Source organism: Nanorana parkeri, unplaced genomic scaffold (genome assembly GCF_000935625.1).
Source record: "Nanorana parkeri isolate BGI_ZX_2015 unplaced genomic scaffold, ASM93562v1 scaffold1097, whole genome shotgun sequence".
NCBI classification, from domain to species: Eukaryota; Metazoa; Chordata; class Amphibia; order Anura; family Dicroglossidae; genus Nanorana; species Nanorana parkeri.
The window spans coordinates 153704-173576 of record NW_017307365.1 but is presented as its reverse complement, the minus strand read 5'-3'; the positions used below and the strand labels follow the sequence as shown (position 1 = coordinate 173576).

The 19873-nt window shown below is 39.1% G+C and overlaps 1 protein-coding gene across 1 annotated transcript in view; it reads right to left on the bottom strand.

Annotated features, from left to right (window-relative positions):
- The window catches only part of LOC108796349 (transmembrane protein 59-like), a 47931-nt gene that overhangs the window by 7891 nt on the left and 20167 nt on the right, over window positions 1–19873 (bottom strand). The window contains exons 4-5 of the mRNA XM_018567812.1: window positions 3177–3326; window positions 2437–2545 (exon numbers count right to left, since the gene is read on the bottom strand). Coding sequence (XP_018423314.1) covers window positions 2437–2545; window positions 3177–3326 — 259 coding nt within the window. The remainder of the gene's footprint in view (window positions 1–2436; window positions 2546–3176; window positions 3327–19873) is intronic.

The following is a 19873-nucleotide window of genomic DNA, read 5'->3' as shown; positions in this document are numbered from 1 at the left end:
AAGGAGATAACGAGACCATTGTTCCTCATTTTTAAAGAATCCATAATGGCTGGTAGAGTACCAAGCGACTGGTGAAAGGCAAATGTGGTACCAATATTCAAAAAAGGGTCAAAATGCCAGCCGGGGAACTATAGACCAGTTAGTCTGACATGCATAGTATGTAAACTGTTAGAGGGAATTATTAAGGACTACTTAGTGGAATTCGTCCGGGATCATGGCATAATAACTGATAACCAGCATGGATTTCGGAAGAATCGTTCTTGTCAGACCAACCTGCTAACCTTTTAGGAAGAGGTGAGTAGAGATCAGGATGGAGGGAGGGCGGTGGACGTAGAATATCTGGACTTTTCCAAAGCATTCGATACGGTGCCACATAAACGCTTGTTATACAAGCTAAGGGATATGGGCATAGATGAATTAGTATGCACGTGGATAGAAAACGGGCTAAAGGAACATGTACAAAGAGTATCGATAAACAGCACCTTTTCAGACTGGGCTGAAGTCATGAGTGGCGTGCCCCAGGGTTCTGTGCTGGGCCCCATGCTTTTTAACCTGTTTATTAATGATATCGGGGAGGGAGTGAGTAGTCATGTCTCAGTGTTTGCTGATGATACGAAAATTGGGAGGGTAATAGACACAGATTTAGATGTTATAACATTACAGGAGGACCTGGATAAACTAGGGGAGTGAACAACTGTATTGCAGATGAAGTTCAACGTCGATAAATGCAATGTAATGCACTTTGAAATTAAAAACAGGCAAATGGACTATACACTTATGGGTGTGCCACTAGGGAAGTCGGAAACGGAGAAGGATTTGGGGGTCATTATAGTTCGCAGATTGAATAACAGCTCACAGTGCAAGACTGCTGTAAACAAAGTAAGCAGAGTCCTGTCTTGCATTAAGAGGGTAATGTATAGCAAGGACAAGTCTATAATTTTGCCACTTTACAGATCACTGGTTCGGCCACATCTGGAGTATGCGGTCCAGTTTTGGTCATCAATACTAAGAAAAGATGTCCTTGAGCTGGAAAAGGTCCAGCGGAGGGCAACCAAACTCATTAAGGGGTTCAAAGACCTGAACTATGAAACAAGGTTGTTAAAATTAAATATGTTCTCTTTGGAAGTTAGGAGATTAAGGGGGGGCATGATTTTCTTGTATAAACTGTTCAACTGCGACAGCAACATTATTAACAAACTATTTACGGTTAGCTCTGTAACAAAGACCAGAGGGCACCACTATAAATTGGTAGAAAAACAATTCCTACACACGGGGCGCAAGAGGTTCTTCACAGTTAGAGCGGTTAGGGTCTGGAACTCTCTGCCGCGGGAAGTAATTTCAGCGAAGAGTGTGGAATCATTCAAGAAACTCCTGGACGAGTTCCTCGGAGACCGTTACATAAAGGGGTACAAGTACACACGCACACACCTGAAATGCAAACGCAATAGGTTGGACTTGATGGACCTGTGTCTTTATTCAACCTCAAATACTATGTAACTATATATTAAAAAATACATCAAAAACTTTGAAAAAAAATTACAAAATTAAATAAAAGAAAATAAAAAATAAAAACGCAAACCACTCCGCTCCAACAACATTATATTACACGTGCACCATATTGTGGTGTACGCCATGCACATTCACTGCAGTGTGTTGTTAGAACTCATCGCAGTGCTTGATTTTTTTATATTTTTAAAATAACATTAACTGTGGCAACGCATGGCAAAGCATTGCGACACATTGACATGCGTTGTGATACGCTGTGTTGCAATTAAATGCACGCCTGTATCATTTTAACGTAACACAAACACCAACACCGCGCAAAGATGATGTTTAACATAAGTCGGTTATTTACAGTTTTGCGTTCCTTCATTTTTATACCGTTTCACAAAAAGGCTCAATTTAACATTTGCAAATATTTGTTATGTATTAACTCTATGCAGTTTTATCTTTTAGATTTAGTGTGAAAATATATTTTTTTTGTGCACTGATACTGATTTTACTGTGCTTTATCAATTAAATTGTGTATTTTTATCGGTTTAATATTGATTTGATAAACATTTGCACAATTATCGCAGGGCCTACAAATTTAGTAGCATCATCTTTTCATTCTACTGGGCCTGTGCTTTCAGAAAATATATAGTTTGGGGGGTCTTTTAAAAAACCTAGCAACACAGCAGTTGAAAATCAAAACAATGAGAAAAATTGCAAAAATGGTGTGGCCAGCTGAGGTGTAAAGTGTTCCAGAGGGCTTGGCAGCAAGGGTTAAAGAGGTAAGTGTAATTGACATATATACTTCCTGCAATCCTTTCCAAAGCTTCTTGGTGTTCTCCTTGTACTGCTTTGGATCAGTGGCATGACCAAAACCACATACTGTTAGTAGACCAAAATATTCTTCTTGCTATTCATACTAATCAAATCTAATTTGTACTATACCTGTGTTTGGCTTCAGAGTATTAAATCGTGAAGAAAGCCAGTTCTTATCAGTGACCTCTGATCTTGGAGCTTGAAGCTCTAGCACTGGGTACTCCACTTCTGGCTGAGACTGAAAGGTAAATGAAAATACTGCCCTCATAATCAAAATATAAATAAAGGAATGTTAGAAGAGTGAATCAAGAAATTGTTAAAAGGTATAAGACTTCGCTGAAAGCATATTTCTAAAGCACACTTTTTTTTGTTCAAAGACAGTGCTATGGCCACGGATAGGCTTTACCACTGCTTTAAATATGGGTCCCTAATTTTTTTTATAAGGCAATTGTCTGACTTGTTAACAAATATAATTTGTCACCTAAGTAAATGCTTAGCAATCATTTAGAGCTTCAAACTAGTTTTTTTGTATGTGTTAGCTATTTAAATGGTAAAATGTCAATCTTACAATAAACAAAGGGGTTTGATTTCTACATATAGCAAAAGGAAATAATAAAAAAACAAAACAGTATTTGTGTTTGTACATTATTGGATGACTGAAGTGAACAATAACTTTGCTAAGAGAACAGTTTCTACTCCTTTATTAAATCAATCCCATTGTGTATACTACTAACTTTCTTTTCATAAGCATGTATTCAATTAATTAATTGTTTAGGGACACTGAAAGATAGCAATGCAAAAAATTTAGAATAATGAACACCTATAGATCAAGCTATCAAACATTTGCATTAAATAGTACCAACAGTCACCTGAAATACTACGACTTTTCCATCATCAGACTGCAGGTAGAAAGTCCAAGTGGAAGAGATAAAGCTCTGAGCCGAGCTTACAAGGTCGCTGCAGAAGCCAGAGATCAGGTCAAACATGGAAAAAGATGATGGAATTCGGAAGTCCAGGATCTAGATCACATAAAGAAAATGTGAGATATATTCTATTAAATTTATTACATGAAGAAAAAGTAAAGTTTTGCTTGTAATAAGCTGTTTTCTTGAGAAAATGTGTGGTCAATAATCACTTTAAAGTGCACTCCTGTAGGGTTTTATTGCTATCTGTGTTCCTGCTGACGATATTCACCCTCTCTGTTTTTCATGGTGACCTCTATCACTGGGGCATTAACCGATGGGAAATCCAAAGTATTACAGATGTCATATTAACAGGAGGTGAAGGGAAATCTACCAATGGGGACCTGTGTTCCTGTGATAACTATCTAAGATGGAGAGATTTCCTTTCACTTCCTGTTGTATCTCAAAGAAGCATAGGGAAACGTCTAGAACAGGACACAGAGCAAAAAAACAAACAAAAGGGGTTTAATCCTCTAAATTTCTAAAGCCAAAAACATTTTGGCTTTAGAAATACTTCATAGATAAATTCCAGTGCTCCTATTTTATAAGCAGGAAGGTGCAGGTGCCTGCTGTTGTGCTTCTTTCAGCCTCTCCTCCTCCAAGCAAGTGCCTGAAGGGGGTGCAAGATCCCTGGGGACTGGAGGGGCAGAGCGAGAATCCTTAAGAGGAGAGCTGCAGGGGGTAGTGGAAACAGAAACACAAGCGCAGGAGGGGATGGCTGATTGCTGATCAGGTGGTTTCACAGGAATTTACAAACTAACTGGCCAATAGAATCAGCGGTGGGATGTGGAAGAAGGAGGAGAACTTGCTACTGAAGGCAGAATCCCCCAGTCACAAGGCAAAATAAAACTCTGACTTATTCATCACCCACAGAAGGAAAACTAAACTGTGCTGAGAAAATCAAACCTTAACTTAATTATTATATTATAAGGAAGAAAGTGCGAATGCACAAAATGGTTCAAGACTCTGCGGGTCTGATATTTGTTTTAAAGTCAACTTCCACCTTTGTGGAGGTATTTAAAAAAAAACATATGCCAGCAATATACGCCAAGTGTACATAATGCAGGCATTTGCAGTTGTTGTATATAAACACAAAAACTTAAATTTTTTGTTAATTTCCTCTTCATATCCTCATTGAAATCGCTGCCTCTGTGCTGTACAAGCAAAATGTGTATATGTTTCTGTGTATTGTGTGCAAAGGCAGAGCTGGTGTTTAGTTATCATTTTACAATGGGTGACAGAGAGGGGGGCAGCTGACTGATTTTCCTGTGGAGAAAATTTTGAATTATTAGGCTTTAGGCCTAATAAAACCTTAATTAAAAAAATGAAGAAAGCCTGCAATGTGAGTCATGAATATGTGCACATGTATACATCATCATGCGCCTCTTCAGGTGGAAATTGACTTTAAGCTTCCTAATAAACATAGTTGCAGTGAAAGAATGTGTGGCTTTACCTTTTCTATGGATCTTGCTACATTTTGAATACTTACCTATAAACCATTATGGTTTAATGCCAGTCTCTGAATTAAGTTAGATTATAGGCAGATACAAGTAAACTAGATTCAGCATTAAATACATTTACCTAATTACAGTCATGTGAAAAAGTAAACATGCCCTGTGAAAATTGTTGACTTTTAAAAAATAATGAACAGGCAAACATTAGAGCTTTATTCAACAGTGCTTACAGGCAAAGGTGATACACTTCATCAAAAGATACATAAAACTGACACGGTGAATTCATAAACTAAATAAATGAAAATTAAATGAATGGTACACCCCTTCATTTACCACCACTTCATATCCATGAGATAAGAATCAGGTCTTCCAAATTAAAAAAAATCCTATGATTAGAACAATGATTAGGGAGTATACTGTGAGAAAATGACTTATTTAAACTTCCGATATGAATGGTCTGGTGTTGTCTTTGCTATGACATGTGTGATGTCATCATGCCAAGACTTAACCTCCCTGGCGGTCTGATTATTTCCTTTTTTTTTACTTTTAAATTTCCCGCCGGTTCCGCCCCCCTGCGACACGGACGCTCGCAAGGGCGGAAAACCCGGAAGGCGGATGCCGGCATCGGCTGGAGGACACAGCGGGGATCGTGGACATGTAAGTAACGTGTTGTGTAATCCCGAGTGTGGCTCGGGGTTAACCCTTTTGGTAATGAAAATTAACCCCGAGCCAGGGAGGTTAAGGCCCTCAGAAAGAAGGTTGTGGATGCCTAGGAGTCTGGCAAGGTATTCAAAAAGATTGTCAAATTATACAAAAAACATTCCACCGTAAGTAAAATAATCTACAAGTTGTGTACATTTCAAACGGCTGGACCAATTTGTCCAGGACTGGCTGGCCCAGCAAATTCAGGTCAGAGCTGACTGTTTGATGCTAAAAGAAATCTTCAAGAACCCCAAACTTTCATCACTGGATCTGCAGGTAACTCTAGCAAAAGTTGATGTCAAAGGTATCTGTAATCAGAAAGAGATTGCACCTAAATTAACCTGCATTGGAGGTGTGGTAGAAAGAAGTCTTTGCTGCCCAAAAAAACCATAACAGCAAGGCTGCAGTTTGCCATTGAAAATATAGGCAAAGACCAGACTTTATAGAATACTGTGATGTGGACTTGTGATTTAAAGACGGAGTTGTTTGGCCACAGTTCCAGTAGACAGGTTTGGCATAAATCAAAGACAGCATTTCAGAAGAAGAACCTCATACCAAGCACCACCAAGCATGGTGGTGAAAATGTTATAGTGTGTTGTTTTTCTGCTGCTTCAAGGCCTGGGCAGCCTCCAGTCATTAAAACATTGCTGTCTCCAGCAGTTCTATGGCAATGTATTACATCAGTGTTTATTGTGTATTCATATTAGTTCATATTTGTTATAATGCTATCTTGTGGTCATTGAGTTGATTACAGCCTTTATCTGTGTTTCCTCCCATTTGTATGATGTAACCTCCCCTTTTCTCAGTGGAAGATTTAGTCATCTTTAGAACACATGTGAACCTGAGGCTAGCAGAAAGAATATTCCTTTTCACTGCTTCAAATACTTCAGTACAGCATCTACCACTGTATTGTCTTGCCAGTAACCTGCTGCTTTCAATAAAGGTTTTCATAGATTAAAAGTATTTGGGGAGTTCAGCTATCTGAGAAGATTGTCTGCTGTGATTGTATCTGCTTATACAGGCCATGCATAGAGGTTTCAGGAAGGGACAAATCACTAATCCAACAATTGGAGTCAGAATAGAGACAACTTTAAATACTACATCATATTAAAGTCTGCAGGATGAGAATGTGAGGCCATCTCTAAAAGTTGAAGTTATAGCAGAAATGGATCTTTCAACATAATAATTATCCAAAGCACACTACAAAATCTAGAATGGTTCGGAAAAGAAAACTGAAGCATTATGGGCTGGGCTATCAAAGCCTCAATTTGAATTCCATTGAAATGCTGCACAAGGATTTGAAACAGGCAGTTCATCCAAGGATGCCCACATACATCTTGTAACTAAAAGGAATTTCACATGAAGGAGTGGTCAGTTTCACTGAGTCCATGGCAGAGACTGGTGTGCAGTTATGTTATATGCCTACAAAAAGTAATGTCTGCTAAAGGGGCAATACCAGCTTCTCAAGTTTAACTAATTAAAGATGATTACGCCTTACATAAATAAAAGGTGTAACCTGACTAATTGCTGTTTGCAACAACTTCTCTTTTGTGCTTATATTTTCATTTTTAGAACAATTTGGCCATGGCAGAAAAGCTATAAAGATTGAAAATACCTCAGCTGGGAACTGCTTCTTTTCAAACAGAACAATACATTTATTGCATAATATGTAGATCCTTAACCCAAACTAATGGAAAATTGAATTAATTATATGGAAAATTAACACAGAAATGGATCCATAAACACTGAAAGAGCAAAATTATATATATTTTTTTTTTGTTTTAGCTAACAGTTCTTTAATAGTCTCTTCTTGACTCATATTACTCCAGCTGAAACCTCTATACCAAATTTATTATAGTTTGTGAGGTAAGCTTAAAACTGAGTAATGAAAAAACAACATTTGCTTCAAAAGTAACACTAAAGCAGGAGATTTGATACCTGCTTTTTAAGCTACCCCAGCACTGACCGTTTTGATGTTGAAAAGCAGGTTCAATTTCACACACATGCTTTATAGACAATGAGGGGAATTTATCAGAATTGGAGCAGACAAAATCTGAAGAAGTTGTGCACAGCAACCAATAAACTTCTTTCTTCAATTTGTTCAGTTAAGGTTTGAAAATGAAAGAGAGAAGCCGATTGGTTGCCTGCCTTGCACAGCGGCTCCAGTTTTGATAAATTCCCCTCATTGTCTATAAAGCATGTGAAATTGAGTATATATATTGAGTATTGAGTATGTATATTGGGTATTATAAAGTAGTAACAATAACAGTAATATATATATTGAGAAATTGAGTATGTATATTGGGTATTATAAAGTAGTAACAATAAAATATACAAGACGTTTACTGTTTAATACTCATTTATGCAAGAATACTGATGGCTACAAAACAAAACAAATAAACCCAACTTATAATAGGGTGGCTAAATTTAATAAATCAAAACTATTACACTGTAAATTGACTTGAAAATCCAAAAGTCTCTCCACTGGAATGTAATAAAATTAGGGATGTTTAGATACCAAGTACCGTACTCGGTACAAGTACAGATACTTTTCCAGCTCCAAGACTAGACTAGAGAAACATTTAAAACTTAGGAGGCAGTTGTCATTATTAAGCAGCATACAGAGCTCCTGAGATTTGTGCATTCCTGTTTTAACATATGATCTATTTTTAACAAATATTTATAAGGGATGCACCAATATCATTTTTACAAGTACAAGTACTGATACTTGTCCAAGTACTCATAGATACAATTACTGATACATTTTTGTTTATTGTAATGTGACAGTTTTTCTAAAACAATACAGACTATTAATTTCAGGACAGTGGTGGAGTGCCAGAGCCAGTTTCCATCTGCAACCGATGCAACCCTGGTAGTGCTCATGAAAATGCCAAGTATCGGCACTGGTATCTGAACATCCCTAAATAAAATATGTAAAAATTTGTAATGCTGGTTGACTCTTTTATGGCTGACATAGTTATTGTACACATTTGCTATAAAGACAAAAGAAACAGCAACCATTAGGCCCTTTTCACACCTCTGCGATTTGACACGCGTGTTGAATCGTATTCAACAGATGCACAGAACTTTCCAGTAAAAGACAAGGCAGGTACAGAAAAAGACTTGCTGATCTGCCAGAAATGCACTCTCCTTTCTTCACAACCAAGGCAAATCATTTTGTAGTTTCAAGAACTTGGAGAGATAATTTCTCTCCTTCAGGTTAAGAGATGAATTGCAGACAAGACACAGGACAGCATTTCTGACATGATGAACAGGAAATTGTATGCACTTATCGAACAGATTGAACTAAACATCTTCAATGCTGTGTTTAGCAGAACAAAAGGTATCAGATAAGAGAGGTTCATTACTAGGTTGTACATACATTTTAAACTTTTAGGTCTTACTGATCTTGTATTGTTATATAATGCCCTTGAACTACAATAACAATATATTTAAAAATACATTTAATTAAACATTGTAGAAGGGTGCAATCAAGACTAGAAGATAATGATATGTCTTGTAGGCAGGTGTTTACTATGCCTTCTCTTATGGACAGATCTTTAAAACTGCACAATGAGCATCTTAGAAAATAAACACTTGTAATCTCCAGGTAATGGAATTTTAAAGGAGGTCTTCGAGCAAAACTAAAAAACACAGGTTCTGCATAACAAAGTAGCCATTACACATATTGAAAATGTATCTAGCAGTGCATCCTCCTCTATTTCTTTCTTTCTTTCATAAAAGGAAGTTGCACTTCATCACTGTAAAAGGGTCTGCAACAATCATTGCAGGCAATTCTACAGGTTACATTTAGAAAAAGAAAGACCAAGTCCACCCAAAAAACAAACAAAAAACAACTACATGGCCAAATGTCTCTGAAGACATTTGTGCTGTAAAACTCCATTCACCCTTACCCTACCACCGAAGTAAGGCTTACGGCGGAACACAACCGCTTGCAGCTGGCCAGTTCAGTAAGCCTTACGTCGGTGGCTTTCTCCGATCAGCTATAAGCTCATTGTCGCTTTAACTCCGTTTTGATCAGGATGGCCGAGTGGGGAGAAGAGAGCAGCCTCAGCTGTCTGGATGGCCAAGCAGGGAGGAGAGCGGAGCCGCTCTCATCCTGTCAGATATTTATCGATCCTCTGTATGCAGCACCAAAACTTGAGTGATCAGCTGATCATTCCAATGTTTGTAAACAACTAGGGACACACAGTATTATGTGTCCCCCAGTTATGAATGAACAGGAGTTGCTTTACATCACTTCTTGTTCATTCATGTGTTTCCGGATGGGTGAAAGCCCTCATTATAGAGGCTTCCACCCATTCATAACTGGTTGATAGTATTTACTATTTCCAGTTTGTGAATGAATGAGAAGCCTCTGTCCTGAGTGCTTTCCATTCATTCAGAACAGAGGCTGCCGAAAAAGAGATTGTGGACTCTGTGCCCTCAATTTCTTTTTCTATTTCAAAAGGGAAATGTCTGTTTAGACCCCTACTATTTCCCCGAAGCCCCTAAAATGGGGTGGCCAGCTAAGGTTAAAAGCATTCCGGAGGGCTTGGCAGCGGAAGAGTTAAAGTTTAGATAGCCAAACCAAATTTAGCAGATTCACCATGTATCGGTTAACTTGACAATAACTCTAACGAGTTTGCCTGCCTGAATAATGTTTACAATTTTTACTGAGAGTATATATGCCTTTTATTCTGTACTTTGTTTTAATACATAATGTTCATGTTTATGTTATAACCTGAAAATTGGACAGAAATGTTTGTTTTTTAACGCATATTTTCATTCTCGTCCCCGCACCGCTCAGTCTCCTGAAAGTTTCTCTCCTCCCCGCTTGGTGCTGCTCTATGTCCCCTCTGACAGAGAAACTAGCGATTTTTGGCCCAAAAATTTTATTTTCAGCATTTTGCCCAAAGTACCATTTTCGGCGGACTAAATTTCTGTGCATCCCTAGTACCTACGCATTGTTCACATGGAACCAAATGCTGGCGTACGTCTTAACACTTATTTGAAATTAGGAATCCACTTGGATGAGTGGTGAAACGTCTTCAACATTAAAATACCAACCTAGTTAAAAAGAGTAAAGTAGTATAGGGCTGCAGCTAACGATTATTTTCATAATCGATTAGTTTGCCGATTATTACGTTCGATGCTGGTGTTCTACAGTGTGCCGCTTTTTTTGAAGCAGAAAACATTAAAACAGGTCCCCCTTAACTGTTTCTGAACCCTTGTAAGTCGCTGCAGCGGTGGCGACGTGCTCTGCTGGCGTGTGTCCGGCTTGTGCGGTTTTTGCGTACGCGGCGTGTGCATGGTGGGCGCAGTGTCCGCGGCGTGCATAGCGTAACTCGTGTATGGAGCCGCGAACAGGCAGGCGTGAGTGGGAAATTTACATTTTAGCCGATGAATCGACGATGAAAAACGCTGAAAACGTTTTCAATCGTCAATTTTTATCGACTTAATCTAATAATTGTTGCAGCTCTTCAATACATGTATAATGTATAATACACCGGCACACTGCTGAACACTAGCAGCTATGGAGGAACAACAAATCCCAGCAATAATACATTATAGACGGTGTTTAATGTAGTATTGCTGGGATTTGGTGTCCCTCTATAGCTGCTGGGGTTCTGCAGTGTGTCGCTGTATTATACAATGCAGAACAACATGCACAATACAATGCAATGCAGAAAACCAATGTATTATACACCCGCACACTGCAGAACATTAGCAGCTATAGAGGAACAACAAATCCCAGCAATAATACATTATACAGGGTGTTTAATGTATTATTGCTGGGATTTGTTGTTCCTCTATAGCTGCTAATGTTCTGCAGTGTGCCACTTTAAACAAAAAACAAAAAAACAGGAAACATTAAAAAGCTCCCGGCCGATCTTGACTTACCTTGAATGACGGTGTTGTCGGCGGGCAGCGGCGTTGTTGGTTGTCGGCGGGAAGCTCACCGGGAGGAGAGGGCCAGACGCATGTCCTCAGCGTGTGTGGTGGACATGGCGTAAGTGGCGTCGCGTGAGCGGGTTTACCGGCGTAGGCGTGGCGCGAGCGTCTTAACCGACGTGGGCGTGGCGTGAGCAGACGAATCGACAAAGGAAAACGTTGAAAATGTTTTCCATCGTCGATTTTAATCGACTTAATCGAATAATTGTTGCAGCTCTAAAGTAGTGTTAAACTCTCAAACTTTTTTCAATAATGAATCCAATGATCAAACAAATATACATTGCCCAGCAAAGCACTGCTTTACAATTTTTGCCCAAACACTTACAATCATCATGTTTCTGAACAGTTCCATCCAACTCCCTCAGCTCAATTTCCCTAAACTTCCTGTCCACTACAAGATTACAAGGGACAGAGACACCAAAAACTGTTCATCTACTAGCTTGTAGGAGGGAAGAGAGGGAGCCAGGGAGGAGGGAAGTAGCCTGATTTGTTGTGTCTGTGTTTTTGTGGAGACACATGCAGCTTAGTAGCACACACAAGGGTGACTGCATAGCACTCTGCTTGAGAAAGGAGTCACTTTTAAACATCAATCAAATCAAAATCCTTTTGATTTTAATATCATTTTAACTATACTAGCTAGCCAAGAGAAATAATTGATACCAAATTACTAGTGATTATTTGTGATATGAGCAGTCCAATAGGAAGGTAGGAGTCTTCAAGTCTCAAAGCTGAGTGGATTTGGGCATAATTCAATCCAGAAGAGTAAGGTTATCTTGTGGCCGAGAACAGGTACCATGCAGCACAGCTCTGGATTCAATGTGAGTAGTGCAGCTTAAGCTGATTTTTTTATAGCAACTAGAGGACATTTAAAAAAAATACTAACATTTTGGCTGGGAGTCCGGCTTTAACTTATTTGCAGCAAGTAAAAACCTGAAGCTATTTTCAGCGCAATTTTTTCACATTATGAATTAAGTATTATTAATTAAATTGTATTTAAACCCAAAAGCAAAAATTTTGTATATTACAGTTTACCAATTTCTCCACGCTTCGGCTGTCACTTCGTCTCAGTCGAGCCGAAGCATATGCCTTTGGCCTCGGCTGAGCCGCTCGGCTGCTGTACAGGCTATTGTGAATTCATAAAAAGTTCTGGTAGTGTGTCAGAAAACCAGAATCCACATTAAGTCCCTCCTTTATGGCATTGAAATGTAAAATCATTTTCATCTAAAATGTTTTCCTTTCATGAGAGTTTTTAAAATTTCCTTTTAATTTTGAGGTTTTGGATGGGGTGATCCTTCTGGGAGAAGTGATGTCCTACTGGAGTGCAATATCCATTTTCTTTGTGGTTCTTGATCGAACTTCTGTGTAGGTTCATCCTGAGATACAGCTTAAGGCCATTTTCCCCAATGTAACAACCTTTGTCACATGCTGAACACTGTATCATGTACATCACGTTAGCAGATGTGCATGACTATGGCCCCTTAATGGTGTACGCTTTGTTATTGTGACTCGCTGTATTTCTGTCACATATATGTTGCCAAAGTTTGCAGCTGGGTTTATTGCATTGTACTGTGCCATTCTGTGTAAGTGCCTGTTCTGGGGTCAGCTTACTGCGTAAAATGTTCTTCTCAGGTTCAGTGGCTGATTGAAATCCAGTATTGGGGGCTATATATATATATCATCAGATTTAAATGTTCATAATCTGGTTAGAGTGAAAGCATTGTGTTTCTCATTAAAGGTTTGTTTTAATTCTTTTTCAAAAAGAAGTTGGAAAATGCTTTAATCATTTTACACGATATATAAATATGGGTCTAATCCTGTATCCAAGCCCCATTTGTTTCTGCTTTAATCCCAGAGACATCTCCTTTTAATTATTTAATTAATATAGAGCTTGAAGCAGGGTATTGTTATCAGGCAGGATCAGTCACATGTAGTTGAGAGCCAGCTTTTCATTAGATAACTCTTTGACAAATGGTAATAAAAAAAGCAAGATCTTACAAAAAGTGTAGGGTTTATGCTATATAGCCAGTACAAATCATACTTGCAATATGTTTATACATCTGTATTGGTTACATCTATTCACGTTCCAGAAAACAAAGAAATATTTTATAGTTGCTTTCAATCCAGGAGATTTGAAGCAGTGTGAAGGTTCAAACACAGGCTACATTAACACCTTTTGCAGAACTCCAGGATTTTTAAATTTTAACCTGCAGTGGGACTAACCCAGTTCAGCAGGGATTAAGTGCTTATTTTGTTTAGGGGGCAAAAATAAAGTAGTAACACCCAATCCTTGGTCCCACTTTGCTAGTAGATTAGTTCATGCAGCCTCTTCTCCCCCAGACTCCAGCCGTCTAAGGACCCATAACATCAGCACTTCTAACGCAGGTCCATTAGACGCGAGGATGCTGAGGGACATACTACAGTTGGATCAAAGGGGGAGAGAGGTGAGCGGTCACTGCCACAGGACTGAGGATCAGGTGAGTATTTCTTCTTTATCTTTGCCCGTAGACCAAAACAAACATGCAACCCTTGCAGTGTGAGGGTAGCCCCACTGCAAGGGTTAATTTTTAAATATTCTGGAGTTATTCTTTAAGGCTGTGACTGGGGATTCCTGTGGCAAGAACCTATATATTTTTGCAGCAAGGATCCCAGGTATCCCCATTCAGATGCAGCCGCTGTGCCCGTTCAAGGGCAGGACAGGCTGACAGTGGCTGCATCTGTCAATGGCTGTCTGCATGTCATCATACATAGAACAATTGCCTGCAGTGTGGGATAGATGATTGTCCCTGGATGCAGACATATTGTGTCCAGGGACAAGTATCTATATCAAGCCTCAGGTAATTGTTTCATGTACAATTATATGCGGACAACCACTGGCAGATCTGCTGTCATTCACTTAAACGGGCACAGCAGCCACATCTGTACAGGTATACCTAGGATTCCTGCAGCAAGGATCCGTAGGTTTTTACCACAGGAGTCCCAGCTGTGTGAATGAGGCCTAAGAATGCATTTTAATTTTCCAATGAACAAGTAATGATTCTACCACTAAAAAACACACAATTGCACCTTTCATTAAAATAATTTTTAGCTTTCCTACTGCTGGGCTTAAAAGGATAAGTTCACCTTTTGCAGAAATTAAAGAAATGAATGGTTAATAATATATAAAAAAAATATGAATTTCTTTAATATTTGCATTGGAAAGCATTTTAATTGTGCTCACTCGTTCACAGCTTCAAAGCTCAGGCTTCTGCACATTCTCTCCCAGGCAGAGCTCGTATTGAGGTACAGAGTATCAGTTAGGAGAAATGGGGGGGCGGAAGATGGCTAGACTTCAAACTGCATTAAATCACCTCATACGGCGTCCAGCCATCCTCACTGTAGGTAGATGCAGGAATATGAGCAGCTCTACCTAGCGGGAATGTCTGGATGCCGTATGAGGTGATTTAATGCAGTGTGAAGTCCAGCCATCCTTCCCCCCATCTCTCCTAACTGAAACTCCATACAAGCTCTGCCTGGGAGAGAATGTGCAGAAGCCTGAGCTTTGCAGCTGTGATCAAGTGATCACAATTGCAATGCTTTCCAGGCTTGAATGCAAATATGAAAGAAATGCATATTTTTTATATATATTATTAATTATGCATTTCTTAAATTTTTTGCAAAGGGTGAACTTATCCTTTAATTATCTTCTATATATTTGTTTCCCTCTTTCCCTAACTCCTCGGTTTTCAGTTTTTTTAAATTTAATTACATGGCCAATTTACACTTATTAAGAAATGTACATTTCAGTTATAGGTGGATTCTATCCCTTAGCTTAGTGAATTCACTTTGCAAAGAATATCCAATCAGAAGCTAGGAGAAGAAAAAAAACTGTATTTTTACTTGCAGGTGATTGGATGATGGAAGTCATCTCATCTAATTCACTAAGTTAAGGGAAACTTCCCTTTCAAAGAGCAAATTATCTTGCAAAGTGAACAGCCTATTTGTATTTAGTAAATCAACCCCAAGATCTCCTGGCCAAAGTTCTTACTCTGTCCCTGGCCACCTTGGAATTTGGGTGTCCCTGCCCACCTGTTGCATACTTCAAAATCTAAATTGTGCAATAAATTCAAATTCCAGCAGAGAGAGTGAGATCACAAGCCTTATAATAAGCACACTGTTAATAATCATAGTGTGTGTTAATGCAATAACAGATCTGGCGAGTCCCGTGACATCATTGACACTGGATTACTGCATGCTGGCTGGTGAGTGTGCTGGGAAACTTTTTGCTGTTGTACTGTATAAAGCCCTTCCATGTGCACCTTGCTTGAAAGCTGGTTATGAGTTGATGAGTGCGTTTGCCATTTGTTTTGCTTGACTGATTTGGTGCAGTGACACACTGGGGGTCTCAGCTGCTGTTGTGATGTGCAGGGTCCCTTGTGTGTCCCTGTGCCTTTTAAGGAGGTTGGGTTGCCTCCTGCCGAACCTGCACCCAGTTTTATCTTTTGCTACATGTGCTCCAAGATGGAGACTCTCATAGGCTAGAGTAAGGATTGTACTACACAGATGAGCCTATATGAGGCAGTGCAGCTTTCACATATTCTGCAGAAGACGTGTATCTAAAACCTCTGTTTTTAACCTTAGCGGTTAGACAGGTATTTTTGCATGCTGGCTGGTGAGTGTGCTCGGAAACCTTTTGCTATTGACACTGGATTACAGCGTTGGATGTTTTTTTTTTTTAAATAAAGGAATTGTCAAAAAATGTGTTTGTGTTTTTTGTTCAATTAACCCCTTTATGACTGAACTTTTTTTCCCTTTCTGTTCCTTAATGACTGATGCACTTTTAAAATTTTTGCTGTGTGATTCTTTCACAGCAGTAATATTTTCTTACTAAGTGCACCCACACATATTATATATTGTTTTTTAGTGGACAGAAAGGGCTATATATGTATATCACATACAGTATGTGCATGTAGCGCCTCACTTAGTATGAATAACATATTTTAAAAAGAGGAAAAAAAACTTAAAGAAAACACTTTCCCCAGTTTTGAATGTGGTTATTATTTTTTTCAAAAATAGCACAGCTAAAAAAAATGCATTAAATAAATTAATTTATGTGTCCTTTATTTGGAAACACCTCCCATCCCTAGGATTTCAGTAATTTTCCTGTACTTCCCGGCCTAAAACTAAAAGCCAACATTTTTTTTTTTTCTGTAAAACCGAATAGTGGTTATGTGGCCTACAATGTCACTGTTATTAAGTGTCACTAACTGTCACACTTAGGGACAATGACATACATTGAACAACGCCGTCATGAGGGGGTCAGATAAAAAATGAACCCCTTAGGGTGAAACACAAATCTTCAGCTCAGCTTTTTGTCAATGATATCAAGCACTCACTAAGACTGCTTGATACTTTAATTAATTATAATTTTTGGTTATAATTAGGCTGCTCCAAACAGCATGTCAGAATCAGATCTCACTAAAAAGGCTTCTGATCGTTCAAAGACGATCAGCAGCCTTGAAAAATTGTTTTAGCATAGAAATATATTGTTACACATTTCTGTGCTGAAGAATGTAACAAACAGCCTGTACACATCGAGAAGTCCCGATCTCTGCTGAGCTGTCAAAACTGAAATAGCAGAGCAGTATGCACACCGTTCTACTATTTTAGCTGTCAAATACCGGATCACTAATAGCAATCCGGTATTTGTAACAGCTTAATTCTTTCATTAATGGATGTCTCAATACTGAGGCACTCAGGTATTCCTGAGTAGCTGCTCACTTACACTCATTTGGGCACTTCATGACGCAGATGTACAGTGTACGTCCCCAGTCGTGAAGGGGTTAAAGGTGTTGTCTGTTTCTTTACATTTTACTTAACCTTTTGGTGAATAAGTAGGGATAACATCACCCTTTACTTATTCACAGCGCGGAAAAGGCATCTGGGTGCCCCCTTTATGAAAGGAGTACCCAGATGCAGATGAGCCCCTCTACCTGCAGACCCCCACAATCACAACAATTTTAGGGGGGACACCACTTTTTTCCCCATTTTTGGGGCGTTGGGATCCCCCTTCAAATTCCTATCAGACCTTTTTACATCAGCAGGTCCCCGCTAACAGGTCCCCGCTAATTTTACAATGACAGTTTCATTCTGTTTGCTACCTCTGAGGTAGTAACCAGAATGACTGAGCCGAACGCTGTACGACAGCATTCGGCTATTCACTCTCTGTGTTCAGCCCCTATGAGAATAAGGGTCAACAGCAGGGATTGAACTGCTGAACGTTCGACCCAATCCAGATGTTGCATCAACTGAGGCGAAAGGATCTTCCATTCGTTTCAGCAAAATGCACTGAGGCTGTTCGGCTAAACCGAGGGGAAGTGAAGTGAGCCAAATGCAGCCGATGTACGGCTAAAAATAGCCGTATAGGGCTGTTGTGAGTAGAGTTTGGCTCAGTTCACTTTGGCTCGGTTATTCATTCTGCTGCGTTCGGCAGCTTAATGAATAACCCCCTTAAATACTAAGCATTAGACAAGCAGTCATTAGTTGACTCCTGGCAACATAATCACTCAATGTGATTAGGAATAAAAGCATACGCTTATATGGAAAATTGTCATTAATTGGAGACTAGGTACATATTGAAGATACAACTGGCATTTGCTAATCTGGACAGAGATAACACAAAGAAAGTGGCAGTTCCAAAGATAGATCATTGCCATGGGTAAGCAGTGATAAGTAACTGGTCACTGCTGCTGTAATCCTGCAAGGATATCTTCTTTTTAATTTTTTAATTGAAAGTAGGAAGTTTCTGTTACATCTTCTACTTTCATAAATAGTATACTGCATCTTTAGGCCATCACTTGTCCCATGAAAAAGGGATGGAAACAAACTAAAAAAATGAAAGCATAAAAATATAGCAAAGCAAATTTGTGTTTTTCTCTGCAGATGTGAAGAAAATTGCAGTCTAAAGAGGAGAAATGGAGAAACCTTGCTTCTTAGCGACACAGAACTATCCTACGCACGTATAAGGTACATCTTCCTATGTGCCAGCGCTGCTAAGCTGCCTACACAAAACTGTGCGATACAGAACCATTGTTCACAAGGAATGTCAAAGTCTGCATTCTGATTTATCACTCACAATGATGGATTGCGGGTTCACACACTCCAGCAGTTCCCCATTGTCATGTGCAAAAAGAAAGCTTTGGTTTTCGGTTGACAGCTGCTAGCAGTGTGTTTTTTTCTTTCATGATCAATGACAGTGCTGCTTTGAATAGAGAATCAAAACATGCAGTGTATTATACAGTATGTATAAAAAACTGCATCATATACCACATTTACATAGCAATTTAAAGACCATCTCCAGGCAAACAAAAAAGTACCCTTGCAATGGGGTACCCCCACACTGCAAAGGTTAAATGTTAATTTTTGTCTAGGGGCTGAAGTAAAGCAGATTTACTTACCTGAGCTGCTCCTGCCAGCTCACTCTCGGCTGTTAGACCAGTCCCTGTAGCATCTTTTCCCCTTGGCTCTGGTGGTAGAAGGACTGCTGAGGTCATTACATATAATGTACGTTCCATAGACCTACAGACAAGGGACATTCCACTAGCCAAAGTGGAGGGGTAGAAGAGGTGAGTGCTGACCACTAGGGAGGCGGGGGTCAGGTGAGTAAACCTACTTTATTCCAGCCTCTTGACAAAAACAAGCACTTACTACTTGCAGTGCTAGAGTAGCTCCACTGCAAGGGTACTTTTTGGTTTGCCCAGAGATGGGCTTTAAATTATATATTGTTTCCTAAATGTACTTATAACTGTAAACAGAATTTTAAATAGAAATTTTATAGAAATTCCTGAAGAGATCAGTCACAGCAACTTATACTGTATATTAGGCATTTGAAGTTTGAAATTGAATTACACTCCATCTAAAGACCTAGAAAATTACACTAATTTCAAGGAGCACCAAATGAAAAGGTATTTCAGTGTTTTATCTGTTCTTTGTAAGGCAGCTCCACTGTCAGTAATACAGTTGCCCCCCCACCACGAGCCTGAAGATGTGAGAACAGTGATCTTGCTGCAGTGGTCTGACATGTCCCCTGCTGAATTAGACCAATAGCTATACAATCAGCAGCGTTATACTTTAAAGAGTAACTCCACTTTTGTTGAGAAAATAAAAAATTATTGGTGATCTGTGTACATTGTAAGTAGGGATGCACTGATACTTTTCAGATACCAGTGCCGATATTTCGCATTTACATGAGAACTATCAGGGTTGCAGCGGTTGCAGCTGGGACCTGGCTCTGGCACTCCACTACTGTCCTGAAATCATTAGTCTGTATTGTTTTAGAAAAACTGTCACATGACAATAAACAAAAATGTATCAGTACTCGTACTTGCAAAAATGGTATAGGTACATCCCTTTATTTATATTTATAAAAACAAAATCATACATTAAAACATAGATGTACAAATCCCAGGAGCTCCGTGTGCTCCTTACAAATGACAGCTGCCTCCTAACTTTTGAATG